Source organism: Haemaphysalis longicornis, unplaced genomic scaffold, assembly GCF_048455015.1.
Source record: "Haemaphysalis longicornis isolate Haplotype H1 unplaced genomic scaffold, Haemaphysalis longicornis Haplotype H1 scaffold_11, whole genome shotgun sequence".
Lineage (NCBI taxonomy): Eukaryota > Metazoa > Arthropoda > Arachnida > Ixodida > Ixodidae > Haemaphysalis > Haemaphysalis longicornis.
The window spans coordinates 29,639,550-29,651,472 of record NW_027526214.1 but is presented as its reverse complement, the minus strand read 5'-3'; the positions used below and the strand labels follow the sequence as shown (position 1 = coordinate 29,651,472).

The 11,923-nt window shown below is 48.3% G+C and overlaps 1 protein-coding gene across 1 annotated transcript; it reads left to right on the top strand.

Annotated features, from left to right (window-relative positions):
* The first annotated feature begins 4,373 nt into the window (after positions 1-4,373).
* Positions 4,374-4,865, top strand: LOC144160610 (uncharacterized). The gene has a single exon (XM_077691848.1). The coding sequence runs from the start codon at positions 4,374-4,376 to the stop codon at positions 4,863-4,865; it is 492 nt and encodes a 163-aa protein (XP_077547974.1).
* Positions 4,866-11,923: the final 7,058 nt, after the last annotated feature.

Sequence of the window (11,923 nt, the reverse complement as noted above, 5' to 3'; positions counted from 1 at the left end):
TTTTTTTAATCACCTCACAATGGCCAATTGTAGAAGGCCTTTTTGGAAAGTTTTCGTTCGGCAAATTTTTCATTCTCGATTCAAGAGCGTGCGTGTTTTGGAATAGTGACTTGCAATATTTGTTTTTCTGATTGTGCTTTCCGAGTATGTGCTGCCTCAGTTTAGAACAAAGTGAATGCGGTTCGCACGGGCAACAGATGTAGCTTACCAGGTGCTGAAAAGGACAAATTTATTTCCGCAGTCAAGGCTAACCGGGTAAAAAGATTAAAACCAAAGGCTTTTTAATACACTCGTGCACGGGGCCCTATAAGGCAAAGGTATTGAGACGCTTTGTATGTAACTAACCTAGCCACAATTTAGAATTTTCCCCGGCGATACATTTTCTTTCTGTTTGCTATTAAACCTAAATAAATGTGAACAACGTGCTCCTTTCTTTCATAGTGGCAGACAATGTTTCGGCTACCACCTTTCCAAGCCAGAAGAACAAGAAAAAAATTTTTTTGTTACAAAGCATGGCGAAAAAGAGCATCAAAAAGAAACGTGCCTAAACACACCACCAAGAATGCAGCACAAAAAGAAGCACGCGAAATTCAAGCAAAAGCAACAAAATTTATTAACAATAACCCATCCACAAAGCACTACGAAATTAGGATGACATAGTTAGAGTTGTTTTGGATAGCTGTTTTTTCTGGTGCATGAAGGGTGGTGGCATGGCCTTCAGGTTGCCAGTTAGGTTAAATCTCGTATTTGTGACACTTGAGCACAAAGAACTGCATGTTGTCTCAATAGCATATTTCTACAATTCTAAAGAAGGTAATGGTATCCCTGTGTTAATGGGGCTCACCTGTTAACATTCTAATGGCACCAACTACTTTATAACCCACGGATATAAAACTGTATCCTACATCGATAACCAAAATTTTCACAAACACGTATCAAGGCTCCCAACGGCTCAGTTTGTTGATTTTTAAAATATAAAATATCTTCAATGAAAAAAATATCTCAAACTCTTGCTTGCTAGGGACGTAGAGCCATCTAGTCAAAACAAAATTAACCGTACGCGTTTCTTGCTTGGTGTATCTAAGAAAAGCAGTAGAATATCTCAAAATAGAGAAGCTAGGCCGTTACAAAGAATATGCAATTTGGGAGAATAAAATTTTGACTTCCACCTCAATTCAGCCGTGCGCCTACAAATCAAAGCCATGAAGCTTTATCTGAAACTTCGCAGTTGAAGAAAAAGTCGTCCTGGTCCAGGATTCGAAATCAGGACCACCGCTTAACCAGAGCAGTCATTCTACCAGATGAGCTAACCTGAAGCCAGCTGTTTATCGTGCCAGAGCGATTTGTTCAACCCCACGTGATGGACAGGGGTTAATCGAAGAGATTTGGCTTAACTACCCAAGGGAGAGTAATTTTATGCGAAGGAAAGTTCGTAGAAACTTTACGGCTGCATCCACTTCAATGGAGCCGTACGGCTGTATCCACTTCAATGCAGCCGTACGCCTACCAGAAAAACCCGAACAGGTTTCTCAAAAAAAACGTCCCTTTTGAAGAAACATTTCTCCTCTGGAGCGATTACTCTGCCAACTGAGCTTACCAGGAAGCTAGGCGTTTCTTGTATGAAAGTGAATTGAGCAACAAGTCGGAGTGATGGACAGGTGTCAATCGACCTTCTTTAGTAAAAATCCTTAAGGTGGTGTAAGTTTCTCAAGGTGGATTAAGTTTTATATCACCGTGAATGCATTCGTGCAGCCAAAAACAAAAGCCATACAGACTTTTTATAAAATTCGCAGTTGAAGAAATTTAATCTTAGTAGAGAATCCCAACCCGGGACCAACAGTTAACCGGACCAGGCACTCTACCAAGTGACATATCCAGTAAGCCAGGCGTTTGCAGCACGAGAGCGAATTGATAATCAACTTCATGTGGTGGAAATGTGTTAATCTACATAATTTAGAGGAAATATTCAAGGTGGAGTTAGTTTCAGAGAAGAAAATTGTGACGTTCACCTCAATGCTGGCGCAGGGCTACGAAGGAAGGTAATACGGCTTTCTCAGAAACTTCGCAGTTCAAGAAAAAAAAATTGTCCTGGTCCAGAATTCCAAGCCGGGACCAGAACTTAACGGGAGAATTCGCCCTACTGACTGCGCCAAACAGGAATCTAGCCGATAGAAGAAACAGCGAGAGTGAATTCATCAAGAAATATGTGGGACGGACACGTTTTCATCGACCAGGCTTAGGGGAAATTCCCGAAGTGGAGTAAGTTTTGTGGGGATTCTCCCCTGTGAGCGCTCCCGTTGTTCGGTTCAAACGGCGGCCCGCCACCTCTCCTGCCATCTGTGAACACACGGCGGAAAGACTATGTGATTGAGGGGTGCGTGGCCCATTTTGGGCACGCTAGATAAGGGCAGCGGTGCTTGTTACGAGGGGGGAGTCGCCGACCGGTAGTGCCGAGAGCCGGAAGAGACAAGCGACCGCCGCCAGCCACTTTCCAAGGAGCCCGCACGTCAGCAAGTGGTCAGCCGTCCGTCCCGTCGTGCGTAAGCCTCCGGACCTTGAAGTGCTTTGGTGATGTGCGTTGTTGATTGTAGCTTCTGCGCAATTTATATTTCGTTTGCACTGCCGCAGTAAAGCCTCTTGTTCCTTTCGCAAAGTTCTGTGCTGTAATGTTTTGACGAGGCTATTGCCTGAACCCCCCTCGGTAGGCAGAAATACCTACAAAGGCGCCCAACGTGTATTTAGGCTGGCACAGTCCTTTTTAACCAGGGCAATTACGCACAGGAGCAAGTTGCGAGTAAACCTTTCGGGAATTTGTTTTTCAAGTGGCAGCTGGTTTAGGAACTGAGCACTTCAGCTTAGCGAAATGTATTATGTTGCTGTTCCTTTCTTTCGCCCGAGTTCTTTGTTTTGCTTGGTTTTCGCAGGCGTTCAGCAATGAAGTCCGCTATCGATGGAAAGGAACTTCGTTCGAAAAGAGTCATTGGTGCCACGCTCCCAGACACCGCCTTAATCGAAGCTCTCGCCAGAGTGGCCGGCTATGGACGCTCTTACGCAACACCTGGGCACCCTACAAGATCCAGCGCCTCGTCTTCAGCCTCACATCCCAACCTAATGCGGCTATTACCACCGTCTGCCCGTCGCGATTTTCCTTGACAAGCTCGATGTCTACAAGGCCGCCATCAAAGCGTAGGACACTCAAATGCTAACCAGGGTATTGCCACTGGTTTTCCAAGGGTCTGCAGCCTGCTGGTGGCGTTTGTAGTCTCCGTTGCCGTCGTGGGCCACCTTTCTGGTAAGCTTTCGGGCTGAGTTCCTTCCGCCTGGATACGAGACTCGCATTCTGCGTGAATTAGATCTCAGGATGAAACACCCTAACGAAAGCATGTTAGAGTATGTACGCGCTATGCAGGAACTATACAGGAGAGCATCCCCTGAGACTACTGCAGCTGATCAAGTTGCCCGTGTGTTACGGCAGTGCCATCCTCTGTTCCAGCAGTATTTGTATGCTCAAACACGGATTTGAATGCAGTTGCTTCGAACGCACGCGCTATTCAGGAGTGTCTGCTCGCGAAATTGCAGTATGCACTACCGCCAACGCCGAGCCAATACTTGCAGCACAGCTGTGCCTAGAACGGGCCTGGTGCTTTCCACTCGTGGGCGACGCAGTCCGCGACACACCGGGCCTTGGATCCGGGCAAGTTTGTAGCAAGAAGGCAGCCGCAGAACCGATACCGTGGCCGCATTCCAGCCAACGCGGGCTACGGGGCCATGGGCCACCCGGTCCCAGCCAACGCGTGCTCTGGGGCCGTGGGCCACCCGGTCCCAGCCAACGCGGTCTACGGGGCCGTGGGCCACCCGGTCCCAGCCAACATGGGCTACGGGGTCATGGGCCACCCGGTCCCACACGAAGACGACCCATCTGGCGAACGAATCTGGTATGGACGCAACCAGGCCCGTCAGCAGGGGCCCGCCACCGAGGACCGATTTCCGGGTTCGGGAAACTTCACGCCCCGGCGTCGCTGAAGCCAGGCAGCGAGTCGCAGCTGGCCAAGACACTTGGTGAATCTGTTCTTGTGCCTTCGGTGGATCGCATGCAGTATCCCCCAAAGCTAGTTTCACCAACAATTCGTGTCAAAGTGCTCGGTAAGACCGTCACTGCACTCCTTGATACCGGTTTCACAGTTTCCCTTATCGGCGATATGCTCTTCGAACACTGCAAGGCAAGGCGGGTAAAATTTCGCCATACCGAAGTTACGCTTAGGATGGCGTCGGGCTCTGCCACAGAGAGCACAAACGCCGTTCGGTTACGCATATCGGTTAGCTCCCGCGCTAAGGGGCAAATGTTTTTGTATCTCAAGGGCTTGTCGGTTGCCATGATTCGAGGCAAAGATTTTATCGCAGATGCTGCTATGCGGTTGGACATCAGGGCTGGCGGTTACTACCTTGGCAACGACCCAGGTTTCTTCCCGTTTGAGACGTCAGCGGGCCCACCACTTCCCTGCAGGCCTCACGCTGCTTTGACGACTGAAAGCCTGCTGGCAGACTTGTTACAGGAGCTGCAGAATTTCAAGGGAGCGTCGTTTCAGCGCAGTCAGCTCGAAGCCCTCCTGTGCCAGTATGCAGATATGTTCACGGAAAAACCAGGGAAAACGGATGTCTTGCAGCATCGCATCGACACTGGGGACGCGAAACCATGGCGATGCAGCCCACGACCAATGAACGCCCCCAAGAGAGCGCTTTTCGACAAAGCCTTGGACGAGATGCTCGACACCGGCGTCATTCGTCCATCAAAGAGTCTTTGGGCGTTTCCCGCGGTCCCAGTCGGTAAGAAAGACGGATTTATGCAAATCTGTGTTGACTACTAGAACTGAATGCCATGACTGAACGAGATGCCTACCCGTTCCCGTCGGTGAACGAAATAACGTATGCCGTGGCAGGCGCGAATTTTTTCACGACCTTGGATTGTTCACGCGGCTATTTACAAATAGAAATGCACCCAGACGATGTACCGAAGACCGCATTTACATGTCACAGGGGGTTGTTTGATTTTGTGCGTATGCCTTTCGGTCTAGGAAATAGCCCCCTGTTCATATCAAAGAATGATGGTTATTGTTCTGGGTGACGCGAAACACGAATTCGCTCTGTGCTATCTTGAAGACGTCACTGTCTTTTCACGCTCGTTCGAGGAACATGTAAAACATTTGCAGATAGTGCTACAGCGCATGCGCGCGGCCGGGATGACTTTACATCCCGGCAAAGCACAGCTGGCCGGGGAAAAAATCAAATTGTTCGGATTTGTTGTTGACAAGGACATTCTACGACCAAATCCAGAGAAACTGCAAGCAATACTCCAATACCCGTTGCCGGGCGACGTCAAAAGCTTGCAACGGTTTCTTGGCATGATTGCGTTTTATCGCTAGTTCATTCCTCAGTGCGCGAGCATCTCTGTAGCGCTTAATGACCTACTTCGCAAAGGCAAGAAGTAGTGTTGGGCGCCCGAACAACAGACCGCTTTCCAAACCTTGCTGACACCATTAGCTGAAAAGGCGTCTTTGCTACTCCCGCACCTAAACAAGCCGTTTGTTGTACAAACAGACGCCAGTGAATTCCGTTTGGGGGCGGTACTTCTACAAGAGTGCGATCAAGTGTTGAGACGAGTGGCTATCGCCAGTCACACGCTGACGCCAGCCGAACGCAATTATTCCGTCACCGAAAAGGAATGCCTAGGGATTGTGTTCGCGGTGAAAAAATTTGACATGTTTCTAGACGGAGCTTGCTTCACCGTTCAGACTGACCACCAAGTTACATGCTGGTTTCAGAGGCTTCAAAACCCAGCAGGACGACTCGCTCATTGGGCACTCGCGCTGCAGCGTTATGACTACTCTATCGAATATAAGAAAGGCACCACCAATACAGTTGCAGACGCGCTGCAACGCGCTCCCCTTTCTACTGATACACAGGTGGAAAACGTAGAAAGTATGGGGGTTGCAGCAGTGCACGCCCCCACGGACGACCGGTGGGGATCGTTGGTGAGCCAGAAGGACTTGGTTGCGGCACAGCGGAGCGATGGTCTGTGTCGGAAAGTCATCGACAAGCTCTCGACAACAGACTCTCCACAAACTTCCCGGGACGACGAGGTTGACAGCTACTTGCTTGGATATCACGGTATGCTGCTGCGATACATCCCCCAGGCACACGACGACTAAACACAAACTCCTTTCAGAGTTGTCGTTCCCCGCAAATTGCGTAAGTTGTTCATCCGCTATTACCATGACTCCGCTCTGGCGGGTCACTCGTCTGGGCAAAAATCCTAAAAAAAAGTCATGCCGCACAGCAACATGGCCGGGAATGCGACGTGATGTACTTCGGTATGCTCGCTCCTGCCCCATATGCCAGATAACCAAGCCACGTAGAGGCCTGTCGCTTGGAACAATGACGTCCGTCCACAGCATCTCGCCATGGCAAATCGTTGCATGCGACGTGATGAGGCCGTTTCCTCGAAGTCCTCGGGGCAACCAGTTCTTGTTGGTAATTACAGACCACTTCTCAAAGTGGGTGGAGTTGTTTCCTTTGCGCAAGCTAACATCTCAAAAGGTGTGGGAATGCATCCTGGAAGTGTTCACGAGGTTTGGTTTTCCCTCGCAGTTAATCACGGACCACGCGACGTATTTCACTAGCAAGGTTTTCCGAGATTCTTGCCACGCCTTGGGAATACGCCAAACACGCACCTCGGCCTACCACCCGCAAGCGAACATTACGGAACGGGTCAACAGAAACCTCAGGTCAATGCTCATTGCTCACACTGGCCGTCACAAGGACTGGGACAATAAGCTTCCCGAGATGGCCTTCGCAACGCGGACAACGATTAACAGATCTACCGGTTTCACTGCAGCGCAACTGAATTTCGTCAGAGACCTCAAGTTTCCTCTCGACAGTTCGCTCCAACCCACGCAGAATCGCACCGATAAATCCCCCGCGACATTTGCGGCTGACCTCCGCAAGCGGCTGACATGTTTTGTCTTGGAGGCTCGCCAACATCTCGACATCTCCCTACTCGACCAGACGTCCCAGTACGACAAGCGCCGACGGGATGTACCATTTTCCGTGGGTGATCTTGTGTTGAAGCGAACGCATCCACTTAGTGATGCGTCGAAGGGCTTCACCGCCTCACTTGCACACAAGTGGGATGGCCCGTATACCGTTGTCAGTAAGTCTAACCGGTCGTATGTGCTGAAGAACTCTTCCACAGGTGAATCGTACAGTCCGGTGCACGTGTCCGAACTAAAGCGGTATTTTTCACGGGAGGATGCAGCCCACGGGGATCAGCGAGAAGACTGCCGCAGGAAGCGCGTGCCACTTCAGTATTCCCCGTCACCACGATACAATCTGCGCACGCGTCACTAACTAATTGCTCATTTTGTTTTCCTTGTTTTTGCCTGCAGAAGATGTCCCGGAACAGCAGTCGGGCCCACCCCTACCACCGTCGGCTCCGCCCCAGGGTTCACGGTGCCGGCTATTCCCGCCGCCGTACCGTCCGGCACGACCTACGGAGGAGGTGACCACGTGGACGATGCTGTCACCTTCCGACCAGCCGGTTGGCTGGTACTCTCGTCTGGAGTGGTCAGACCAGCCTCAAGTATTCGTCAGCACTCCACGCACCTCCGTCCCGGCACCCTTTCAGGGGCTCACAATCGTAGAACGTCACCCGGTGGAACCACTGCCGGTATACACCCAGGAAGAACTGGCCGCGCTGTGCGAAGTGTGCCAAGTGCCGGAAATCAGGTGGCGCCACCACCTTGCCGGGGCTCTGCACAGAGAGCGTTCATGAGCCTTGCGCGCCAACCGCCCGAAGGGTAACAACAAACAGGACGCCCTCGAAGAAGCGTTGGCAATGTTACGGCGGCCAAGCAATGAACGCAATCCTGGACTCCGAAGACTGTGTGCAAACAAGAGTGTAGGACATTTTTTTATCTTCTCTTTCTTGTGCTTTTTTTTTCGTGTGGCAAGGAGCCAAGTTTTTTTTTTCTCTTTCAAAGGGGGGGGGGGAAGCGTGGGGATTCTCCCCTGTGAGCGCTCGAGTTGTTCGGTTTAAACGGCCGCGCGCCACCTCTCCTGCCATCTGTGAACAGACGACGGAAAGACTGTGCGATTGAGGGGGGCGTGGCACGTTTTGGGCACGCTAGATAAGTGCAGCGGTGCTTGTTACGAGGGGGGGTCGCCGGCCGGTAGTGCCGCGAGCCGGAAGAGACAAGCCACCGCCGCCAGCCACTTTCCAAGGAACCGGCACGTCAGCAAGTGGTCAGCCGTCTGTCCCGTCGTGCGTAAGCCTCCGGACCTTGAAGTGCTTTGGTGATGTGCGTTGTTGATTGTAGCTTCTGTGCCATTTATATTTCGTTTCCACTGCTGCAGTAAAGCCCCTTGTTCCTTTCGCAATGTTCTGCGCTGTAATGTTTTGACGAGGCTTTGTCCTGAACCCCCCTCGGTAGGCAGAAATACCTACAGTTTCTACGAACAAAAGGTTGATACCGACGTTGGTGCAACTTCACAGCTGTGAAGAAAAGCTATACAGCTTAGCAGAAACTTCGCCATTGAAGAAAACTTTGCCCTGGCCCTTAAATTAAACCGGTAACCACCGCTTAGCCGGAGCTGTGGCACCACCAACACCGCTATCCGGGAATCTAGCCACTTGTAGTGCCCGTGTAAACTGATCAACAACTCCATTGGACGGAAGCACAAGGTTGCGGGTTCGATTTCCAGTGACGGCGGCCGCTTTTGTGATGAAGGTGAAAATCCAAAACGCCGGTGTGTACGAGATTTCAGGGCACGCGAAAATCCCCACGTTGTTAAATTTTTACCGGAGCCCTCCAATACCGCACGCCTCATCGCCTACCCTGTGTCGGCGCGTATAATCCTACAATCAATTATTCAAACTGCATTGGACGGCTCGGTGTTATTTCACCAGATTTACCTTAAATACCCAATGTGGAGTTTTTTTCAAAGGACACTTAACATCCACTTACGGCAGCCTTACGGCTACAAATAAAACCTATAAAGGTTTCTTAAAAACTTCGCAGTTGAAGAAAAATTTGTCTTGGTCCAGAATATAAATGTGGAACCACCCAGGACTACCACCCGGGACCAACCGGAGCAGTCGCTCTACCAACCTACCAAAGCAGGAAGCTAATTGTTCGTTGCGTGAGAGTGAAATGATCAACAAATCGGAGTGATGAACAAGTGTTAATCAATCAGATTTAGAGGAAATACCCAAGGTAGAGTAAGTTTCTGCGAAGGAACGTTTGACATCCTCCTGATAGAGCCATGCGGCTTGAATGAAAAGCTATACAGCTTTCTCAGAAACTTCACTATTGAATAAAAGTTTGCCCTGGTCAATGATGCCTGTCCGGGACCATCGCTTAACCTGAAGTAGTCGCTCTGTCAACTCAGCTAACCAGGAACCTAGCCGTTTGCAGCGCGAGAACAAATTGACCAAATCGAAGTGACAAGCAGTTGTTAATCAACCAGATTTAGGGGAACTCCCCGAGGTCGACTACGTTTCTGTGAAGGAAAGTTTTAGATGCACCTCAATGCAGCCGTACGGCAACCAAAGAAACCTAGACAGTTCTTTGAAATTTCGCAGTTGAAGAAAAAATTCCCTTGTCCACGATTGGAAGCCGGTAACACCGCGTAAACAGATAAGTAAAACGGTGGATTGGCCTTACTCGCACTACTTTACACTTGTAGGAAAAAAAATTCATTAGATAGTGTCAAATAAAATTTTCCTTATTTTATGAGTCAATGTGTTTTACAGTTTGTGGGGCAATACCATCGATGCCACAGGTGACGTAGTTTTTAAATTTAGGAATTAAAGTTTGCACCTCGCTCGCGTATGTCTTACTCAAAAAGATAGATTGTGCAAGTTGGGATTGATCCAGTATGGCACTTTTTTTTTGTCTTCATCTACTCCGAAATATGCGCTCCTGCTTTGATAAAATGCCTATTCATTGCGATTGCCATTTCGGCTTTCGGCCTTTTCTAACCGCGTACCGTTCCAAGAAGCCAGCCATTTGTAGCGGGAGAGTGAATTAATCAACTCCATGTGCTGGACGTGTGTTAATAGACATATTTGAGGGTAAATCTCCAAGGTGGAGTACGTTTCTGTGACGAAAAGTGTGATGTTCTACACAATGCCGGCGCATGGTTACAAAGAAAATTTATACGGCTTTCTCAGAAACTCCGCTGTTCAAGAAAAAACTTTGTCCTGGTCCAGAATTCCAACTAGGGACCAGCACTTAACCGGAGCATTCTACCCTACTGACTGTGCCAAACAGAAATCTAGCCGATAAAAGAGCGAGAGTGAATTCACCAACAAATCTGAGTGATGGACAGGTTTTACTCGACTAGGCCTAAAGGAAATTCCCAAGGTGGAATTCTTCTACGAAAGAAAGCTTGATACCCACGTTGATGCAACTTCACAGCTGGGAAGAAAAGCTATACAGCTTTACCAGAGACTTCGCATTGAAGAAAACTTTCCTTATTTCACGGGTCGATGTGTTTTACAGGAAGTGATGCAATACCATCGATGCCACTGGTGACGTAGTTTTAAACTTTAAAAATAAATGTTTGCACCTCGCTCGCGTATGTCGTACTCAAAAAGATAGATATTGCATGTTGTGACTGATCCAGTATGGAACTAATTTCGTCTTCATCTACTCCAAAATGTAAGCTCCTGCTTTGATGAAATGCCTATTCATTGCGGCTGCATTTCGGCTTATTCTAACCACCTACCGTTCAAAGGAGAGCTTGCAACTGCGTGCTCTTATTGCGGCCAGTTATCACAGTTACTGTTTCCCATTTCTTTTTTGAATTGTTACGTATACCCTCGGTGCGGCATTTATAGTATCTGGCCTTAGAACTTTTCCTGTCGCTATGCAGTATTTTTGTATATATTTTGAAGTCTTGATACAGGTTAAGGTCTCGGGTTAGCACAAAAGAGTGATGCATTGCGTTTCTACTATTTCGTCTAAGAAGTTGTTCAACTATCCAGGGCTCTCCCACCTTTCGGAATTTTTTTTTGTTGTGCTACTGGTTGAAACCCTGAGCCGAAGCACGTTAGTATGTTCTTAAAATATAGGCCATGAGCTTTGTTTCAGTCGTTTTTAGCAACATCTTCCTTCCATTTGAAAATTCTGCACAGGTGTCCAAACTGCTCCAGTAGCCAACTAGTTACTCTGCATGAAACAATTATTTTACAACTATTTCCGCTTGCAATAACTGTCATGATGTTAAACAAAAACACTGGTAAATGATCCGTATCATCAACGGAAAGCACGCCAGCCTAACTCTTCTCGATGTTGAAATTAAAAACACCGATATCTAGCAGAGTAGCAATGAAAAAGTTTGGGCATGTTCGTTCATTCTTCAAACAAAAAACCGCGCTAAGGACGGCACATAAAGAAGGACGCTAGACACATAGCGCTGTTTTTGTTAGCAGATTAGCACTCCACGAAAATACCCTAGTACATAGTTCTACGAGATTTGTGTGGGCATGAAAGGCCAATACCGTTGTTTTTTTGATATCCCCCATAATAACACAACAGTTTTTATTACTGCTACAAAACTGAAGGATTCGTTCAAGAGTAATACTTAAGTTGTTCCTTTTACCATTTGGAGGTCTATAGACCACTCATAGACCACGAATTTTAAGCTCTCAAGAACGTTATTACTCGTAGAAAACTCGTCAAACACGGTACACGCTATGGATTACTAATGTAAATTGCAACTCCACCCCCCTCGGTCTGTTTTCAAAGGTTTTTGATCGATATCCTTTAAAGAATCCAAGAGAAACATTTTTAGTCAACCAAGTTTCCGAAAAAAACACCAGATCAAGTTCAGGCTTAATTGTTTCAAAGAAGACAATGATGTC